Below are 22,257 nucleotides of genomic sequence, written 5' to 3'. Positions count from 1 at the left end.
CCCCCCGACCCCCACAAGTTTTGACCAAATTTAATACTCTGTCCTCAGAACTTACAAATGATGTATTTGGGCCGCGCGCGGTGGCTCACGCTTGTAATCCCAGCACTTTGGGAGGCCGAGGCGGGTGGATCACGAGGTCAGGAGATCGAGACCACGGTGAAACCCCGTCTCTACTAAAAATACAAAAAAATTAGCCGGGCATGGTGGCGGGCGCCTGTAGTCCCAGCTGCTCGGAGAGGCTGAGGCAGGAGAATGGCGTGTGACCTCGGGAGGCGGAGCTTGCAGTGAGCCGAGATTGCGCCACTGCACTCCAGCCTGGGTGCCTGGGTGACAGAGCGAGACTCCGTCTCAAAAAAAAAAACACAAACAAATGATGTATTTGGTTGCATGAGCAAGACAAAAGGAGGGTGGTGGGTAGAAGTGGCTCTAATTGCCTTGTCTCTCATTTTTCTACCCTTCTTTCCAAAGTGGAGGGTGGTCATCTTGGATTGAATGATCCCTCCCAGTGTGTTTGTGGCTGGGCCAGGAGTGACAGTCATGCCTCTTTTGAATGATCACCTCCCTGCCTTGCATCCTCGTTTTCACTTGTTAGCTTGGTCTGTGGAGGAAATCATTGAGGTCCAGTAGGGAAACAAAGCACTGCCTACAGAGGCCAGGTGTCTCCCATATCCCTGATTATAGCTGGGCCTTTGTGGGGTGTCCGCCTCAGCCCCTCCTGTCCATCAGCTTGTGATCTTTCCCAAGACTATTCCATCTGAGGCAGGAGCTTGGCTCTCATTGGCTCTTTTCTTCCCAGGTCCTACTTGCAGGACTGGGGGTCCAGTTGCTGTGACTTACCTGCTCCAGCTTCCTTGAAGAGAGACGTTTCATAAATCAGAACATGTCTCTGGCCAGGTCATGTTGACCGGTACAAATTTGTCTCTGACTCATGGCATATTTTAAAACAAAGACATATTGAACATGTAAACTAAATATAGCCAGTATGGTTTTTATACCAATTTTTCTTTTGAGAATTATAGCAGTTTTCTGAGATAATCACAAAGGGAACTTTTTAAAGAAATCCCTGTGTCGTTTGCTCATCTTTGTATCTTTCACAGGGTTGTTCACCAAGTATTTGTTGAAATTTTGCTATATTGCCGTGAACTAGGTTTCAGCGTGGCATAAAAGGAGTGTAGACTTGGGAACACCAAACTGGGTTTGATTTTGGCTTTGCCACTCACTAGCTAAGAAACCTTGGACAAGTTATTTAACATCGCTAGGCTTCAGATTTCTTCTTCTTCTAGTTTTTCATGTGTGTGTGTTTGTTTGTTTGTTTGTTTGTTTTGAGATAGGCTCTCCCTCTGTTTCCCAAGCTGGAGTACAGTGGTGCAATTTTGGCTCACTACAGCCTCCGCCTCCCAGCCTCAGGTGATCCTCCTGCCTCAGCCTCCTGGGTAGCTGAGATTACAGGCACATGCGACCAAGCCTGTCTAATTTTTGTATTTTTAGTAGAAACGGGGTTTTGCCATGTTGCCCAGGCTGGTCTCAAACTCCCAGGCTCAAGTGATCCACCCGTCTCTGTCTCCTAAAGTGATGGGAATACAGGCATGAGCCACTACACCTGGCCTAGGCTTCAAATTTCTAATGTGTAAAGACAGGATAATAGTGTTTCCCTTGTTGGAATGTTGGAAGGATTAAAAGGGATAGTTACTCTAGAAATGGATGTCTGTTCTTAACTTTCCCTCCCTGTCGTGGCCTTTTTTGACAAGCATGGCTGTGAAGGGATTAGAATGTAGGTATCTCTGTGACCTTAAAGAGATCATTCCTCTCTGAGCTTCGTTCACATTTCTTATCTATCTCTGCACCACTTTTCACATGACATTGAATGATGGAATCCAATTAGAGATTTCTGAGATCCCTTTTAGTTTAGATAATCTAGGTTTCCTTTGACTTACTGGAGCAGCTTTTCTTTTATTTTTAGAGCTCAGGTGCACAGCATTGGGTTAATCATAATTGTTGGTTCATGACTCACTCTCATCATTGGTCCATGCAGGTCCCGCTCTTTTTCTTTCTCTTTTATTTCTGCTCCTTCCTTCCTTTTCTTCCTATTCATCCACCCATCTGTTTGCTTATTTATTTATAATAATATAATAAGTATCTACAAACCTACCACCCCCAACAAAAGCTAGGACCTTGATAATTAGCAAATCTCTAATCTTATGATTCCCTCGCCACCACCAGTACCACCAATCTATCCTCATTGCCTCCTCCACTACCAGAAGGCCATTGTTATCTTTTGATTTTATTTTTAATTAATTATTATTTTTTTGAGATGAGGTCCTGCTATGTTGTCCAGGCTGGAGTGCAGTGGTGCAGTCATAGTGCATCATAGCCTGGAACTCCTGGGCTCGAGTCATCCTCCTGCCTCAGCCTCCTGAGTAGCAGGGACTGCAGGTATGCACTAGCACACCTAGCTTATTTTTAGTTGTTTGAGAAACTGACCTGCTGTTTTCTTAGAAGCTGCACCATTTTACATTCCCACCAGCAGTGCACAAGGCTCCAACTTCACATCCTTTCCAGCTTTTGTTATTTTCAGGGGTTTTTTAATAGTAGCCATTCTAATAGATATGAGAAGGTATCTCGTTGTGGTTTTGATTTGCATTTCCCTAAAGACTAGTGACTTTGAACATCTTTTTATATGTATGTTAGCCATTTGTGTATCTCCTTTGGAGAAGTATCCAAGTCCTTCGCTGATTTTTGTTGTTGAGTTGTAGTAATTATTATCTTGAATCCTGTTTTCTTTTTCCTCTTTGCTTACGTTATCTTATCGCATAGCATTCTAATTCACATTTTGACTTCTATGTAATATTTCATTGTTTGACTCTACCACAGTTTCATTATCCTTTTCTCTGTTGAACTTTTAGGTTTTTCCTAGGTTTCTGCTGTGGTGAATAGGACTGCGAGGAACATTTTTGTACCTGTGCAAGAGTGTCTCATGGGTATATATCTAGGAGTAGATTTGCTGAATCAGTTTGTGAATGTTCAACATTAGAGGTGATACAAAACTTTTCCCAAAGTGGTTGCAATATATGAGAAATATATAAGCAACAGATAAGAAATCCTTTGCCAACACTTGGTATCATTAGACTTAGTGATGTTTTCCAATTGAATGAGTGTAAATTGGTTTCTAATAATGGTCTTCATTTGCATTTCCCAGACCACCAATGTGTTTATTAGCCATATGTATTCCTCTTTGGCTCCTGCCTAGATGTCTGTTGGATTGTTTATCCTCTTATTAATCTGTGAATGTTCTTTATAAAATATTTAAAAATATTTTATAGTCACCCATCGTGAAGTGTGTGTATCTTCATTGTCTTCTAGGTTTTAACTTCTCATATATCTTAAGGCTTTTTTCTTCCAAATGAGGTTTACTGAGTTATAAGTTACACATAACAAAATTCACCCTTGCTAGGTGTATAGTCCTATGAATTTTGCCAAACACATAGAGTTATGTAACCACTACCATAAGCAAGATACAGAACATTTCCATCATCCCAGAAAGTTCTCTTGTACCCTTTTTTGGGTTAATTCTCTCCGCTTAATCCCAACTCTGGATAACCACTCATCTTTATTCTGTCCCTAGGGTTTGCATTTTCTAGAATGTCATATAATGAGATCCTACAGTATGTCACCTTTTGAGACTGGCTTCTTTTACTTCATGTATTTGAGATGCCTCTAACTGGCTGCATGTATCAGTAGAACATTGCTTTATATTGCTCTATAGTATTCCATTGTATTGCATACCATGGTTTATTTACTTATCTGTTGACAGACATATGGCTTGTTTCCAGCTTTTGACAATTATAAATAAATTGCTATAAATATTCTTATGTAGGTTTTTGTGTGGACATATATGCATTTTTTTTTTTTTTTTTTTTTTTTTTTTTGAGACGGAATCTCGCTCTGTCACCCAGGCTGGAGTGCAGTGGCGCGATCTCGGCTCACTGCAAGCTCCACCTCCCGGGCTCATGCCATTCTCCCGCCTCAGCCTCCCCGAGTGGCTGGGACTACAGGCGCCCACCACTATGCCCGGCTAATTTTTTGTATTTTTAGTAGAGACAGGGTTTCACTGTGTTAGCCAGGATGGTCTTGATCTCCTGACCTTGTGATCCGCCTGCCTTGGCATCCCAAAGTGCTGGCATTGTCATTTCTCTGGAGTATATACCAGAAGTAAGAATCCCAGGTCATATGGCAACTGTATGTGTAACTTTTGAAGAAACTGCCAAACTGCTTTCCAAAGTGGAATGTACCATTTTTTATTCTCACCAGCAATGTATGTGAGTTCCAGTGGCTGTACATCCTCACTAGGACGTGGGATTATGAGAAGTTTGTTTGTTTGTTGTTTAGCCATTCTAACGTGTATAATGGTATCTCAATGTAGTTTTAATTCGCATTTCTCTGTTGAGCATCATTTTGTGTTTGTTTGCCATACGTATATCATCTTCAATGAAGTGTCTGTTTAGCAAAATGATCTTTTGCTCATTTTTTATTAGGTTGTTTGTTTTCTTACTATTCCACTGAGAACTTTTAAATATATTATGGAAGCCCTTTATCAGATTATCAAATATTTTCTTTCAATCTGGGACTTGTGTTTTCATTCTCTTAGTAATGTCTCTCAAACAGCTGTCTTAGACTCCCCTAGTCTGGACTAGCCCTCCCTGCCCCATCACTGTGAGGCAGGCATACATACCTTCAGATGCATGCTTGACCCTGTGTTTCCCAGTGTCACCAACAATCACTCTGGCACCTTGCGAAGATATTGGCTCTCTGCATTGCTTGCTGTCCTGTTTGGACTGGTCTAATTGATGAGAGTATTTACATCTGTTTTGAACTTTCCAGAGAGAATCGCTCAATTCCCATGCATTTCAAAAACCTTCTCCTCTTGCTAATGGCTTCAGAATGCAGGTCCAGTTATACTAAAATAAGTACCCTGTTTTAGCTGAATGTGAGATTCACTTAGCAAAAGAAGTTATCAAGGAAGGTTAACACATCTCCTTTCTTGGAAATGTCATTATTGGGCTCATGATGCCTTAGCATTTGGGCAATTTATTCTGAGGAGAAATAGCTTTTAAATATACCTGGGAAAGTGTTTTAGTTTTTAGAATCTATAATACATACTAACACATAATGAGAATAAATGTGTGTGTGTGTGTGTGTGTGTGTATGGGTTTTAGTTTTATTGTTTGTTTGTTTTTGAGACAGGGTCTTGCTCTGTCACTAGAGCCAGAATACAGTGGTACAACCATGGCTCACTGCAGCCTCGACTACCTGGGCTCAAGCAATTCTCATGCCTCAGCCTCCCAAGCAGCTGGGACTACAGGCACGCACCACTATGCCTGGCTAATTTTTGTATTTTTTGTAGAGGCAGGGTTTCACCATGTTGTCCAGGCTAGTCTCAAGCTCCTAGGTTCAGGCAATCTCCCACCTTGGCCTCCCAAAGTGCTGGAATTACAGGCATGAGCTACCATGCCTGGCCTGAGAATATATTTTTACAATATTTTCCTCCAGCTTTTATTACTTTATGTGGTAGTAGATTTTTTTTCCTAATTTGTTTTTGCTTTAACTAACATTAAATTGGTTCTTCCAAGAGAAAAATATAATGTATAAAAATCGGAAAGGAAGATATATTATGAGTATTTATAGATTATATAATTATTTACATAGGATACAAAAAGAATCAACTGAAAAACTATTTTTAATCAAACTTTTTTTTTGAGAGTATTATAGATTCACATGCAGTTGTAGCAGATAACACTATACTTTGCCCAGGTTCCCCCAATAGTAACATTTTGCAAAACTATAGTACAATATCACAACCAGGATATTGACATTATACCATCAGGATCACCAGAAGGATCCCTCATGTTGGATCCCTTTTATGTGTGTGCCCATTTCCTACCACCACCTCCCCCTTCCTTAACCCCTGGCACCCATTAATCCCTTCTCCATAATAGCAATCTGGAGCTAGGCAAACAATTCTTAGATTTGACACCAAAAGTATAATTCATAGAAGGAAAAATTTATGGATAAACTGAACTTCACTAAAATTAAGCTTTTATCTGTGAAAGAAGATGACGAGTGGGAGAAACCACACATATGACAAAGAACGAGTTCTAGAATATGTGAAGAACTTTCAAAATTCAGCAGTAGGGGCACAAATAATCCAACTAGAACATGGGCACAAGACATAAAAAGACATTTCATCAAAGTAGAAATACAGACAACAAATATGCACATGAAAAGGCGTTCCTATATAGATAGATCATTTACATCATATATATCATTTCCACTATAAAAAGTCACAAAGTATGTAACTTTTGGGGATTGGCTTTTTTCATTCAGCATAATTCTCTGGAGATTCATCTAAGTTACTGCATATATCAATAGTATCAATAGTCCATTCCTTCTTATTGCTGAGTAGTGTTCCATGGCGTGGATCTACCACAGTTTGTTTAACCATTCACTCATTGAAAGACACCTGGATTGTTTCTAGTTTTTGCCTATTATGAATAAAGCTGTTATAAACATTTATGTACAGGTTTTTGTGTGAACATAAGTCTTCATTTTTCTGGGATAAATGCCCAGAGGTATACTTGCTGGGTCATATGATAGTTACATGTTTAGTTATTTAAGAAACTGCCAAACCGTATTCTAGGTGCTGTACCATTTTACATTTCTACCAGTGACATATGAGTGATCTCATTTCTCCACGTCTGCACCAGCCTTTGGTGTTGTCACAATTTTTTTTTTTTTTTTTTGAGACAGAGTGTCGCTTTGTTGCCCAGGCTGGAGTGCAGTGGCGCAATCTCGGTTCACTGCAAGCTCCGCCTCCTGGGTTCACGCCATTCTCCTGCCTCAGCCTCCCGAGTTGCTGGGACTACAGGCGCCCGCCACCAGGCTGGCTGATTTTTTGTATTTTTAGTAGAGACGGGGTTTCACCGTGTTAGCCAGGATGGTCTCGATCTCCTGACCTCGTGATCCGCCCGTCTTGGCCTCCCAAAGTGCTGGGATTACAGGCCTAAGCCATCGTGCCCAGCCCACAATTTTTTTTTTTTAATTTAGTCGTTCCAATAGGTGTACAGTGATGTCTCACTATTTTTTTTCTTATTATGGTTTTAATTTGCATTCCCCGAGTGGCTGATGATGTTGAACGCCTTTTCATGTGCATATTTGTTGTCTGTATTTCTACTTTGATGAAATGTCTTTTTATGTCTTGTGCCCATGTTCTAGTTGGATTATTTGTGCCCCTACTGCTGAATTTTGAAAGTTCTTCACATATTCTAGAACTCGTTCTTTGTCATATGTGTGGTTTCTCCCACTCGTCATCTTCTTTCACAGATAAAAGCTTAATTTTAGTGAAGTTCAGTTTATCCATAAATTTTTCCTTCTATGAATTATACTTTTGGTGTCAAATCTAAGAATTGTTTGCCTAGCTCCAGATTGCAACAATTTTTCTCCTATTTTTATTGTACAAGTTTTATAGTTTGACATTTTATGTTTAAGTTGGCCATCCAATTTGAGTTTGTCTTTGCATAAGGACTTAGGTTAAGATTCCTTTTTTCTTTCTTTCTTTTTGCCTAAGGATATCCAATTATTTCAGCATGATTTGTCGAAAAGACTATCTTTTCTCCATTGAATTGCTTTTGCATCTTTATCAAAAATCAGTTAAGTATATGTGTGGTTCTATTTTGGGTTTTTTTAAAAATTATGTTCCATTGATCTATGTGTCTCTTCCTTCACCAATACCATGTAGGTTTGGTTACTGTAGTTATATAATGAGTCTTTAAATTGGGTAGACAGATCCTGCTATGTTTTTCTTCTTTGTCAAATTTGTTTCAGCTATTCTTGTTCCTTTTTATTTCCATATAAATTTTAAAATAATTGGTCTAGCTGTTAAAAATTTTGTTGGATTTTAATAAGGATTGCATTAAACCAGTATATAAATTTGGAGATAATTTGCATCTTTACTGTGTGGAGTATTCCAGTTTATGAACAAAGTAGGCCTCTCCATTTATGTAGATATTTGATTTCTTTAATCAGTTTTGTGTAGTTTTAGCATACATGTCCTATGCATGTTTTGTTCATTCTATGCCTATTTTTATAGATTGTAATTTATTAAAATTTCTGTTTCCATATGTTTATTATGTGCATATAGAGATAGTTGATTAATTTTCATGTTTGTCTTGTATCCTGCAACTTTGGTTTGTTCATTTATTAGGTTTAATTTTTTTTTAATTTGAGAAGCAAGAGCTTTTTCTGTTGTCCAGGCAGGAATGCAGTGGCACCTTCTTTGGCATCTTCTTAGCTCACTGCAGCCTTGAACTCCTGGGCTCAAGGGATCCTTCCACCCCAGACTCTTGAGTAGCTAGAACTTCAGGTGCAAGACACCACATCCAGGCTTGCATCTGGATGTGCTGAGTTGCACCTGCAGTTCTAGCTACCTTAAAATCTTTTTAAACTTTTTTGTAGAGAGAATGTCTTGCTATGTTATCCAGGCTGGTCTTGAATACCTGACCTCAAGCTATCGTCCTACCTCCAGCCTCCCAAAGTGCTGGGATTACAGGTGTGAGCCACTTTGCCTGGCCTCATATATTAGTTCCAAGGGATTTTTTTTTAATCAGTTCTTGGGATTTTCTATGTAGACCATCATAGTATCTGAATATAGGGACAGTTTTATTTCTTCCTTTCTGGCCTATATGCATTTTGTTTCCTTTTCTTGCGTTATTCTATTGGCTAGAACTTTCAGCACTGTGTTGAATAAGTGTGGTGAAAGCAGATATCCTTGCCTTGTTGTTAATCTTAGAAAGAAAGCATTTGGTCTTTCCCCATCAAGTATAATGTTATCTGTGTATTTTCTAAACGTTTTTTTAAAAATCACACTGAAGAAATTTCTCTCAATTCCTCTTTTTCTGGGTTTTAAAAAAATCATGAATGAGTGTCTAATTTTGTCAGATGCTTTCTCTGCATTGATTGACATGATTGTGTAATTTTTCTTAATTAGCCTGTTAGTATGGTAGATTATACTGATGGATTTTAAAATATAGAACCAGCCTTGCATCCTTGGAATGAACCCCATTTGGTCATGGTGTATAATTCTTTTTATTTATTGCTGAATTTTGTTTGCTTATATTTTGTTAAGGACTTTTTTTAAATGAATGTTAACATTTTAACTTTTTATTTAAGAAATAGAGGTCTCAAGATATTGCCCAGGCTGGTCTTGAACTCATGGCCTAAAGCAATCCTCGTGTCTCAGCCCCCTAAGTAGCTGTGACTACAGGCAGACACCACCTCACCTGGTCTATTAAGGATTTTTGTGTCTATATCTGTGAGAGATTTATTTGTTTATAGTTTTTCTTTTGTTTCATCTTCTTTTTAAATTTTGCACTATCTATGTCTGGTTTTGGTATAAGGGTGACACTAACTTCATAAAATTAATTAGAAAGTGTTTCTCCTCTTCGTGGTGACGGGCGCCTGTAGTCCCAGCTACTTGGGAGGCTGAGGCAGGAGAATGGCGTGAACCCGGGAGGCGGAGCTTGCACTGAGCTGAGATCGTGCCACTGCACTCCAGCCTGGGCGACAGAGTGAGACTCTGTCTCAAAAAAAAAAAAAAAGAAAGTGTTTCTCCTCTTCTATAAAAGAGATTTTATTGAATTGGTGTTAATTCGTCTTTAATAATTTGGTAGAATTCTCTAGAGAAACCATCTGGCCTGAAGGTTTCCTTTTTTGAACGTTTTTAAATTATTAATTTCATTTTCTTAATTATGAAGCAATTCAGATTATCTGTTACATACTGGGAAATGTGGTAGTTTGTGTTTTTTTGAGAACTTGTTTCATTTCACCTAAGCTTTAAAAGTTATGTGTGTAGAGTTTCATGGTAGTTTCTTATAGCCGTTTTGTTGTCTGCAGGGGCTACAGTGGCATCCTTCATTCATTCTTGATACTGATAATTGAGTCATTCCTATTTTTTTGTGTTTTTCATTTTTGCTAAAGGACTGTCAGTTGAATTGATTTTTTCAAAGAAGCAGCTTTTTGTTTCATTGCTTTTTCCCTATTGTGTTTGTTCTCTATTTTATTGATTTCTGCTCTTTATTATTTCCTTCCTTCTGCTTGCTTTTAGGTTTTGGGGCGGGAGGCTGGCTCTTCTTTTACTAGTTTCTTGAGGTGGGACCTTAGATGACTTATTTGAGGTGTTTCCTGTTTTCTAATGTGTAGATTTATAAACTTCCCTCTGAGCAGTGCTTTAGCTGTGTCCCTCGGATTTTGATATGTTGTATTTTCATTTTTATTCAGTTCAATGTACTTTTTCATTTCAATTGAAACTTTCTCTTTGAATTATGAATTATTTAGAAATCACATTCAAGCCAGGCATTGTGGCTCATGCCTGTAATCCCAGCTACTCAGGGGGCTGAGGCAGGCAGATTACCTGAGGGCAAGAGTTCAAGACCAGCCTAGGCAACATAGCAAGACCCCATCTCTAAAACTATAAATAATAATAAATTAGTTGATGTGGTGGCATGCACCTGTGGTCCCAGCTGCTCAGGAGGCTGAGGCAGGAGGATTTTTTGAGCCCTGGAATTCGATGCAGCAGTGAGCTATGTTCACACCACTGCACTCCAGCCTGAGTGACAGAGCAAGCCTCCATCTCTAAAAATTAAAATTAAAATTAAAAAAAAATTGTGGTCTAGGCACAAAGGCTCATGCCTGTAATCCCAACACTTTGAGAGGCTGAGGCAGGAGGATCACTTGAGCCCAGGAGTTTGAGACCAGCCTATGAAACATAGTCTAGAGATCCTGTCTCTAAAAAAAAAAAATAATTTAAAAATTAGCTAAGTGTGGTGGCACGTGCCTATAATCCCAGCTACTCAGGAGGCTGGGATGGAAGGGTCACTTGAGCCCTGGAGATTGAGGCTGCAGTAAGTTGTGATCATGCTACTGCACTCCAGCCTGAATGACAGAGCAAGACCCCGTCTCAAAAATATTTTTTTAAATTTAAAAATAGAAAAATAACTTTCAATGTGGTGGTATTCAAAATTAGTATGCAATAATTATTTAAAATAGCTTAATGAACAATCAAATGCATAGTAATAAACATAACAAAAATGTTCGTAATTTGTACAACAAAATTTTAAAATGAAATTGAATTCCAAAGAAAATTTGACAAATTAAAATTCATATCACATTCTTAGAGTCAACGTCATAAATGTCAATTCTAAGTTAATTTATAATTTTAATATGACTCCAATAAAAATATCATTTGATTTTTTTTTTTTTTTTTTTTTTTTTTTTTTTTTTTTTTTGAGACGGAGTCTCGCTCTGTCACCCAGGCTGGAGTGCAGTGGCGCGATCTCGGCTCACTGCAACCTCCGCCTCCCGGGTTCACGCCATTCTCCTGCCTCAGCCTCTCCGAGTAGCTGGGACTACAGGCGCCCGCCACCACGCCCGGCTAATTTTTTGTATTTTTAGTAGAGACGGGGTTTCACCGTGGTCTCGATCTCCTGACCTCGTGATCCGCCCGCCTTGGCCTCCCAAAGTGCTGGGATTACAAGCGTGAGCCACCGCGCCCGGCCAAATATCATTTGATTTTCTTTAAGAAAGAAAAAGTCTGATTCTAGAGGAATCTGCGAAAAAATTGACAAGCAAGAGTAAACAGAAAAATTTTTTTAAAGACTATAAACTCGATTATAAAACTACAGTAATTAATATGGTATGATACCAGCACATGAAGGGACAAACAGATGAGTGGAAAATAAAGTCCAGAAATAGACCCAAACACATAGGAGAGTTTAGTACTGTGTATGATTGAAGATGACATTTCAAACCATAGAGTAAAAGGTAAATTTTTAAATAAACGAGGTTAGGATCCTCACCATCTTATATACAGTTAGATCCCTTCTTCACATGATTTCAAAGCAAGTTCTAGATGGATTAAGATTGAAGCGCGATTACCAGCCTGGGTAACATGGTGACACCCTGTCTCTACAAAAAATTAAAAAATTAGCCAGGTATGCACCTGTGGGCCCAGTGCTTGTGGTCCCAGCTACTTGGGAGGTTGAGGTGGGAGGTGGGAGGATCACTTGAGACTGAGAGGTCAAGGCTGCAGTGAGTCATGATCATGCCACTGCACTCCAGCCTGGGCAACACAGCAAGACCCTGTCTCCAAAAAAGAAAAGAAAAAAGAAATTAAACCATAGAAATGTTAATGAAAAACATGGAAACATAAAAATAGTCTTGAAAAAAGAAGGCCTAAATGTGACACAAAACATAGTGAAATAGAAAAGATCAAATCAACTATGAAAAAAATTTCATACATAATAAAAACACTGCAAATAAAGTCAGGATAAAAATAATGATGTGGTCGATTTGCAGCCCCTCTTATACAGAAGGAGTTTCCTAATAAAAGTTCCTTCAAACTGATAAGAATCAACCAACTGTCCAGTAGAGAAATGGGCAAATAATAGGAATATTGAAATTGATATGGTTTGGCAGTGTCTCCACCCAAATCTCATCTTGAATTGTAGTTCCCATAATCCCCACATGTGGTGGGAGGGACCTGGTGGGAGGTAATTGAATCATGGGGGCAGTTTCCTCCATGCTATGCTCATAATGGTAAGTTCTCACAAGATCTGATGGTTTTATAAGGGGCTTCTCCCTTCACTCAGCTCTCATTCTTGTCTCTTCTGCCGCCATGTGAAGAAGGACGTGTTTGCTTGCTTCCTTTCCACCATGATTGTAAGTTTTCAAGGCCTCCCCAGCCATGCTGAACTATGAGACAGCTAAACCTCTTTCCTTTAGAAATTACCCAGTCTTGGGCAGTTCTTTATGGCAGTGTGAGAATGGACTAATACAGTAAAATGAAAATACTCAGTCTTACTTATAGTAAGAGAACCACAAAGGAGATACCAATTTCTGTGTATCAGATTGTCAGAGATCAAAAAGATTAATAACACAACATATTGGAGAAGGAATGGGAAACAGGGACTCTCATACATTGCTAGTGGTAGTATAAATTGTCACTACATTCGTGGAGAGCAACTTGGCCGCATTATCTTTGGATAAATTATTATCCAATAATTTATTTGAAAAATGGTCTTGCAAATATAAGAATCACATTTACCCAAAGATATGTATTGCAGCAATTTTCCATATGAAATGATTACAAGCAACCTAAATGTCTATTGGTAGAGGATTAAGTAAATAAATTATGATATGTTTATACAGCGGAATACCACGGAGCTGTTAAAATAACAAGGCAGGCTGGGCGTGGTGGCTCCTTTGCCTGTAATCCCAGCACTTTGGGAGGCCGAGGCAGGTGGATCACGAGGTCAGGAGATCGAGACCATCCTGGCTAACATGGTGAAACCCCATCTCTACTAAAAATACAAAAAAATTAGCCGGGCGTGTTGGTGGGTGCCTGTAGTCCCAGCTACTCGGGAGGCTGAGGCAGGAGAATGGGTGTGAACCTGGGAGGCGGAGCTTGCAGTGAGCCAAGATAGCACCACCGCACTCCAGCCTGGGCAACAGAGCGAGACTCTGTCTCAAAAAAATAAAAATAAAAATAATAATAACAAGGCAGTTTTATATGAGTGAATATAGAAAGATATCTAAGATATTTGTTAATGGCAAAAAGCAAGGTAGGGGAGAATATGTATAGTATGCTAGAATTTTTAAAAATACATGTATATGTATATGTGTCTGCATAGACTGCCTGGGAGGGTACACAAGAAACTAGTAACTGGTTGGCGAGGGACAGGGGATGAGTGGAGCTTGGGAAGCTGTGGGACAGGGTTGAGAGGATGATGCTCTAGGCTCATCTCAAAAGTATACTGTATACACTTTTGTATCATTTGAGTTCCATATCATGTGAAGGGATTAACTATTCAAAAAGTAAGTAAAATAATTTTTTAAATGTTTAAGTAAGAATCCTGAGAGACAGAGATAGAATGATCTTTGTGCCCTGAGCACAGACTAAATATTCAAGGGGTAGAGACACATGAACCACGAGTCAGGAGAATTTTGATTGTGTGCTTCTTTAGATATATGCCCTTATGGAATTAGGGAATTCCAAGATGAGAAAGTGTTAGAGATCCCGGGACCAGCTTATACTTTGTGGCAGAGGGAAGGACAGTCTGAGAATAAACGTTTGCTAAGGAATGATCTGTGAAGAATCCCCAGACAGACGTTAAGATACAAATGCTGAAAGAAAGAAGTGTTGGGCCTGGCACGGTGGCTCACGCTTGTAATCCCAGCACTTTGGGAGGCCGAGGCGGGCGGATCACGAGGTCAGGAGATCGAGACCACGGTGAAACCCCGTCTTTACTAAAAATACAAAAAATTAGCCGGGTGTGGTGGCGGGCGCCTGTAGTCCCAGCTACTCGGGAGGCTGAGGCAGGAGAATGGCGTGAACCCGGGAGGCGGAGCTTGCAGTGAGCCGAGATTGCGCCACTGCACTCCAGCCTGCGCCACAGAGCAAGACTCCGTCTCAAAAAAAAAAGAAAAAAGAAAGAAGTGTTGGAGCTGGTTAGACCCCAGACACTCCCTGTCATCAGTCCGATATGCTGCATCCTGCCTTTCTTGTTGGGGAGTGTCTTCCACACCTACTCTCCTCGCTTCCAGCCCAGACATCATTCAGAGGAACCCAGCAGGTGTCTGCAGCATGGCTGCTTCATCTGACCTTCTGGAATCTAGGTACAACACCCAAGTGCCTAGCAAACTGACCGTGGTCTCCGCCTTGCTGTGACCCAGAGCTGTCCTTCTTGCAGACTGCAGGATATCAGGTGCCTTCTTGGTCTCTAGTCCTCCCTGGAGTATCAGGTATCCTTCCTGGAACCTTCCTATGCCTGAGTCAGAGGGACAGTCTATTTCCTGGATTCTGAGTTTCACTTTTAACTAACCCTAAAGTCCTATGACTGATGATAAAAGCACTGGTGGTAATTGCGATTTCATTCATCTTTCAGGATTATCTGTCTGTCTGTCTATATATCTGTCCATCTATCCTCAAATCACAGCCCTCATTTGATCTCCACAGCAATCCTATAGGTAGATCTGATCTCTAATTTTTAAGTGGCAGTAAAATATTTGTATGAAGATTTTGTTTTCCAAGTACTTTCCTCTGTGTTATCTCATTGCAGTCGCCTGACACTCTCATATAGGTAAGGAAGGATTTTTTACCCAGATATATCAATGAGCGTATTGGAGCGGCAACTGTGGAATAGTGGGCCTTTGAGATAAGAACATGTGGGTTTGACTCACATGGATTCTTTTTTGTTTTGTTTTGTAGAGACAAGGTTTTGCCATGTTGCCCAGGCTGGTCTCGAACCCCTGGGCTCAAGCCATCCACCTGTCTCAGCCTCCCAAGGTGCTGGGATTACAGTCTTGAGTCACTGTGTCCAGCATCACATGGATTCTTTACACCTATTTCCTCAGGTGTAAAATGGAGATAATAATATCTATATCAGGCTGGGCACGGTGGCACATGCCTATAATCCCAGTACTTTGGGAGCCAAGGTGGGAGAATTGCTTGAGTTCAGGAGTTCAAGTCCAACCTGGGCAACATAGTGAGACCTCATCTCTACAAAAAATAAACAAAATTAGCCAAGCGTGGTGATACATACCTATGGGCCTAGCTACTTGGGAGGCTGAAGTGGGAGGATCACTTAAGTCCCGGAGGTCAAGGCTGCAGTGAGCTGTGATCGTGCCACTCTACTCCAGCCTGAGTGTCAGAGCAAGGCCTCATCTCTAAAATAATAATAATATCTACATCATGTCATACTGGATTACTGTTAGGATTAAATATCTATAACGTCTATCATTCAGAAGAGTTTCAGGAATTAATGTTCCAATTATTTCCTGTTTCTTGGCCTGTTCTATCACTTAAAATATTTTTTTACTTTGAAAATGTTTTATGGAAGAGGAGAGAATAATATGATGAAACTTATGTATCCATCATCCTTGTCAATAATTATCAATATAAGGCCAATCTTGTTTCAGCTATGCCCCAACCCACTTCCCCCTTTCTTTTGTTAAACAGTTTTCAAAATAGTGAGGCATTTCCCTGACGTCCTTCAAATGTGACTAATGGCTTATTTAGGATTATTTTAAAATATTATTAGGAATTCATAGATTTAAACACATTTGTTATGTTTCTCCCTGTTGCAGTTATTGTCTTTATTGATGCTCAGCTTGACCAGGGAAATCTCATTCTTCTTGGTTTCTGAGTCCTTTTGACATGACTCTACTAGTCTTTGACACTCCGTTTGCTTTTTTGGTATGACAGCATGTTCTAGGCTTATCTTGTATGTTTGCTGCATCAAATTTGGAGTCAGTCATTTCTTCAAGGAGGCCCAATTCCTTCTCATGGAATGGTATTTAGAATTCATAATCTGATTGCTAGAGGTGCTCATTCCTACTAAGATGGTCATTGTTTCTAGGCCTTACAGTGAACAGAGCTAGGAAATATGCATGCACACATGTATGTGTGATTAACCTAAAACATATGAAGGACATACTGATACTCACAGTTCACAGCCAAGACTACAGAATTTTGACCCAATCTCATCAATCTTACTTTTGTATCTCCTTTCAACCAGCAAATCTTGTTTCCCAGCAAGATCAACAGTATTACTCATTTGATTTATTCCCAACGAACATATAAAATCTCACAATAATAATATTATGGTACCATCAATAATATGATTATTGAAAACAGTTTAGGATTTCTTGTGGGGCATAGGGTAGTTCTTTTTATCTTTGTGGTACATCCATCTAAGGCAAGCTTGTCCAGCCCACAGGCCACATGCAGTCCAGGATGGCTTTAAATGCAGCTCAACACAAATTCATAAACTTTCTCAAAACATGGATTTTTTTTGCAATTTATTTTACCTCCTTTTAGTGTTAGTGTATTCTATGTGTGGCCCAAGACAATTCTTCTTCTTCCAGTGTGGCACAGAGAAGCCAAAAGATTGGACACCCCTGATAAGGATACACAGTCAAATTACTATTGTTTTAATCTATGTGTAGTATGCCAAGCAACTGGACTCAAAGGTTCATTTGTTTCATTTTATCTTCATTTTTACATAATTCTTTGAAACTTTTTTTTTTTTTTTTTGAGATAGGATCTTGCCCTGTCACCCAGACTGGAGTGCAGTGGCATGATCTCAGCTCACTGTAACCCCCGCCTCCCAGGTTCAAGTGATTCTCATGCCTCAGCCTCCTAAGCAGCTGGGATTACAGGTACCCACCATGACGCCTGGCTAATTTTTGTATTTTTAGTAGAGACAGGGTTTCACCATGCTGGTCAGGCTGATCTCAAACTCCTGACCTCAGGTAATCTGCCAACCTTGGCCTCCCAAAGTGCTGGGATTACAGGCATCAGCCACTGTGCCCACCCTTTTTGAAATTTTTTAATTATGTTGTGTAATTATGTCAAATATTTACATAGTCCAAAGCAAATCCATGTAACAAGGTCTGTTCCAAGTCCAGCTTCTGTCTGTTCCCTGCACTTCATGTCTCCCTCTCCTTGTAGGGTTTTTTGTTTGTTTGTTTGTTTTTTGAGACAGAGTCTTGCTCTGTCGCCCAGGCTGGAGTGCAATGGCATGATCTTGGCTCACTGCAATCTCTGCCTCCTGAATTCAAGGGATTTTCATGCCTCAGCCTCCCAAGTAGCTGGGATTACAGGTGTGAGCCACCACGCCTGGCTAATTTTTTGTATTTTAGTGGAGATGGGCTTTCACCATGTTGCTCAACTCTTCCATGTTGAGGGTTGTCTCAGACTCCTGAGCTCAGGCAATCCGCCTGCCTCAGCCTCCAAAAGTGCTGGGATTACAGGCGTGAGCCACCGCGCCTGGCCCCTGTAGGTCTTTCAAGATGTATTTTATGCTTCATCATTTTATTGTCTTTTTTAAAAATATAAGCAAATGCATATATATTTTTGCATTCCTCCTCTGTTTCTTAAATAAATAGTAGCATATTAAACATTATTTTCTATCGTGTTTTTCACTTAACAAGAACGGAGATTGTAGGTATATAGGATATATTTTGAATAGATTCCTGGAATTTGGATTGTTGGGTCAAAGAGTAAATGCATACTTATTTAGATAGCTATTGCCACATTCCTCTCTACAAGGGTGGGTTATACACTTTCATGCAGACACTTTTTTGGTGGGGGGCAGATGGAGTCTCGCTCTGTTGCCCAGGCTGGAGTGCAGTTGCACAATCTTGGCTCACTACAACCTCCGCCTCCCGGGTTCAAGCCATTCTCCTGCCTCAGGCTCCCGAGTAGCTGGGACTATAGGTGTGCCCAGCTAATTTTTGTATTTTTAGTAGACACAGGGTTTCACCATGCTGGCCATGGTGATCTTGAACTCCTGACCTTAAGTGATCTGCCCTCCTCGGCCTCCCAAAGTGCTGGGATTACAGGTGTGAGCCAACATGCCCAGCCTCCTGCAGACACATTTTAACGTTATAACAAATGACTAAATGGAATAAGTTATTGCTACCAGGAAAGGTTATATGATTGTTCAGAACTGGACTTGAACCCCGCTAACTAATGATCTGATCCACTCTATCATGCCTTCTCCCCATGGTGCAGATTAAGAAATTGAGTCACACATAGAGAAGTGTCCTACTGTAAATGACGTAACAAGCTAGGATTTAAAATTTGCATCTCCTGACCCTAAAATTGGATCCCCTTTTAATGTGTTATGGATTTATTTATGGTGAACTTGGTTTGCTTATCTGTAGACAGAGAAGAAAAACATAGTTCTCCTAGGAAGCTAAAAAATTAATGAGATGATTATGGGTGAATTCTCCCCTGGTGGAGGAGAAATTCTTCAAGATACGGCTGAACTTCTTGTGGTGAATAGGGAATCAGCAATTAGACTGTGGTGTCAGGGCACTAAGAAATGATCTTACGGATGAGAGAGACAATCACCCTTGCAGGATCTATCCTTTTTTTTTTTTTCTTTTCCAGAGTGCTTTGAACTTCTTTGAACAAAGATGCTGTTATGCTGTGCAAAACTTTACAAATGGATGTGGACAAAGATGTAATTTGCAGTGAATGAGCAAGCTGCAAACCACAAAGCCGTTTTTTTTCTTCCTTTCTTAGAGTAACTCTGGGATTCTCCTTTGTGCTTGCTTGAGACAGGTTGATTGACTTATGTGCAATTTGGGACGCTGGAGTTTACCTTCCCTCCGCAGCCCGGAACGGAGCCTCCTCTGGTGTTGCAAGGAGGAGGCTGAATGAGGCAGAGAAGGTAAGTAGGACTTGGGCCTGGGGTATGTGTCATTGGAGGGGTGAGAGTGAGGGGACATTTTTGCCTCCTGCCCCTTCTCTTTGATAAGGGAAGCCTGTTTGCCTGGCCCCAGGAATCTTCTGAGAGGCATCTCCTTTCTTCTCCCCGGAGATAGAAGCCCTGAGTTGCCACAGAACTGTATGTCAAGGTTCTCCTTGCAAGGAGGCTGGTGAGGGTAGCGTTTAAGCCTTCCCTAGCAGGGACAGTCAGCCAACATTAGCGCTGGCATTGTCCCAATGTCCACCTAATTGAAAAATTGGGAAACAACTTTGTTTGTGACCCACACCCTACTTAGCCTGGGCCTCCACAACCTGGGAGCTCCTGAGTGACAGCCCTAGCATATGGGAGACAGTCCGAGAACCCCTGCCCTGGGCGGGGCATTGGGCCCTGGCAGATGGACAGTTATCCTGGCACAGTAAGCAGCCGAGGCCCACAGCACTAAGCCATGTCCTGTGCCCAGGGTCTGCCTTGTTTCATTCCAGGTTAGATTTTGCTGCCACTCCCAGCAACTCCTGTTTTACTTTCAGGCCCTGGTAGCCGGGGAGGACATGTGACAACTGAGGGCTGCAATTTTAACAGAACAGTAACGGGCAATAGTGACAGATTGGCCTCCTGGAGGCTGCTGGGCTGAGAGGGTATGGGCTGGAGGCCTGAGCAGGGCAACATTTCCTTATTCTTTGAGTTTGGGCATCTCTACCTCATCGAAGGTGTCTTTCTTACTCCACCTGCCTCTCTTGCTGTCTTTTGTCCTCCCAGAAAGAGTTGGGGCTGGGGGGAGGGGCGTGGAGAGGGTTGAAAAGTGGAAGCTGAGAGTGCTGATGACATGGACTTGGGATCCAGACACATCTGCTGGAATTCCAGATCCACTTGCTTTGTGACCTTGGGAATGCTGAACCCCTCTAGGCCTCAGTTTCCTAGTTTATACAACAGGGATAATAACCAACATTTTGTGGTAAAGATTAAAGAGTAAATATATAAACAGATAAAGAGCCCTGCAGAGTGCCTGGCACATGGTGTTTAATCAATGAAGGTTATTATGATTCCTCATATCAATGGCAATTCAGATATACTTTTTTTTTATCAAGGTAGTTTCTTGTGTGGGCCCTTTTACGGCTACCACTTATCTCAGAACAGTGTCAGGTTTCAGAGACCACCTGCGAAATTCGTCTGACCTTAGGGCTTTTTCACCCTGTCATTGTTACTAAACACTGAACTTGAACATACTGACTGATAGCGTGTGTTTTGGCAGGCATGGTGGGGGCAGGGGGGCATGCCATTCTTTTACTACACGTGGAGGAGTATGATTGCAAAAGCGGGGTACCCGTTTATTTAAATGGGTACGAAGTATATATGAAACTGGATGGGGATAGAATCGGGTAGTTAATGCAGCTCTGTGTCACCATGTCCCCACTCTTGGCACTTTCCCATGCACCCTCCCCACTCCCTATCCCTGTCCCTCCACAGCTGTCTGTGAACATTCACTCTAGGTAGCCTGACCAGATCCCCACCTAAGGAACCCCAGGGGCTGGCTTCTCTGATGACAGCAGCCTCACTGTCCGACAGCAGATATGGCTGCCCTGGAGTCGTGCCCTGCCACCTCCTGCCTGACCAGAATAAATTTGTTCTGGCTCATACTTCTGGACACCGCCAGTCTAACCAGCAAAATCGAATATCAGTTCTGAGCTTTATCCTTTTAATAGTGTTTCCGTTTACATTAATTGTATCATTTGACTGTCAACACAATTCAGTGATATGAGCAAGGCTGCTGTCATCATTCCCATTTGATTGATGAATAAACTAAGGCTCTCTGAGAAGTTATTTCCCCCAAGGTTTCGCAAAACTGATTAGCAAAAGAGCCCCTACTAGGCTTGGATGCCCTGAATTGTAGACTGTTTTTCTCGCTGTGACATCACACTGCCTCCTGCAGTCTGAGGCACCCACAAATCATGAAGGGGGAGTACCTATCAAAGGACTTTCAGACACACAGAGGAACCTTAAAACTGCAGAGACTACTTGCCAGCAGGATGTATGGCTGTTGAGCGTACAGTAAGTTCTGAGAGAAGGAAAGCTGACCCAGGCTTCTTTAGATGATGATAATAGTCATCATTATAATAATCAGCATCTCAGCACTCCCCGTGCACCAGGCACTGTGCCCTGCACTCCATCCTTCCACAGCGGCCCCATGAGGTAGGGCCCATTATTACCCGTGTTTTACTGATGGCAGAATAAAAGTACACAGAGGTTAAGGAACTTGCTCAAAGCCCCCCATCTAAGAAAGGGCCTGGATTCAAATCCTGTGGTCCAACTCTGGCACCTGTGTGGCAACCATTTGGGTTTGGGGCTGGCTGTGTATTTAGGGTGGCTCATTCCAAGATTCACTGGAAACACTGCATAGCTGTTTCTGAGCAAGCGTTCCCTGGGGCTCCAGGTGTGAGCTCTGAAACCGCCTAAGGGGGAAGCCCTCCGTTTATCTGCATCTTCTCCCTTTGTTGGAAGCCACTGCCATATGGAGCTGCCCCAGGCATCTGCTCCTGAGCCGCCCCTCCCTCCTCCTCCCACTCCAGCATGCAGCACCCTCCACGCGCTCAGGCTTCCTCTCTCCCCTTCCCTCCCGCCACCCCCAGTACATCCACTCCTTGTCAGCTCCCATCACAGGAAGCAGACACTGGCCCTCTGATGCAAGGCAGAGAAACCACTGAGCTTCCCCAGGCCTTCAATTTCCCAAAAGGATCTATCTGATTAATTGCACTTACACTCCTAAGTCCCTCTGCCTGTCAGAGAGAAGCCGGGCCTCCTCTCTCCAGAAACATTGACACAGGCCCCCTCGGACAGCATGGGCCCAGGACACACAGCTGTGGATCACTGAGGGTGGGGCCATGGAGCTTCATTAGGAACTGTCTTCCCCACCTGCTGCCCCCACACTGATTTC

At 41.5% G+C, this 22,257-nt stretch overlaps 2 protein-coding genes across 14 annotated transcripts in view; one reads left to right on the top strand and one right to left on the bottom strand.

The window, feature by feature from the left end:
- NFASC (neurofascin) overlaps positions 1–22,257 on the top strand; it is a 195,875-nt gene that overhangs the window by 74,499 nt on the left and 99,119 nt on the right. For all 13 annotated transcript variants that reach the window (XM_055235353.1, XM_055235348.1, XM_055235347.1 and 10 more), the window contains exon 2: positions 19,181–19,289. In XM_055235353.1, coding sequence (XP_055091328.1) covers positions 19,181–19,289 — 109 coding nt within the window. The remainder of the gene's footprint in view (positions 1–19,180; positions 19,290–22,257) is intronic.
- The window catches only part of RBBP5 (RB binding protein 5, histone lysine methyltransferase complex subunit), a 216,952-nt gene continuing 205,987 nt past the window's right edge, over positions 11,293–22,257 (bottom strand). Inside the window, exon 14 of the transcript XR_010114715.1 lies at positions 11,293–11,561. The gene's annotated coding sequence lies outside the window, so the exon portion shown is untranslated. The remainder of the gene's footprint in view (positions 11,562–22,257) is intronic.

This window comes from Symphalangus syndactylus, chromosome 19 (assembly GCF_028878055.3).
Source record: "Symphalangus syndactylus isolate Jambi chromosome 19, NHGRI_mSymSyn1-v2.1_pri, whole genome shotgun sequence".
Taxonomy (NCBI): domain Eukaryota; kingdom Metazoa; phylum Chordata; class Mammalia; order Primates; family Hylobatidae; genus Symphalangus; species Symphalangus syndactylus.
Note: the sequence above shows the minus strand (reverse complement) of the source record. Positions and strands in the feature narration are given on the sequence as shown.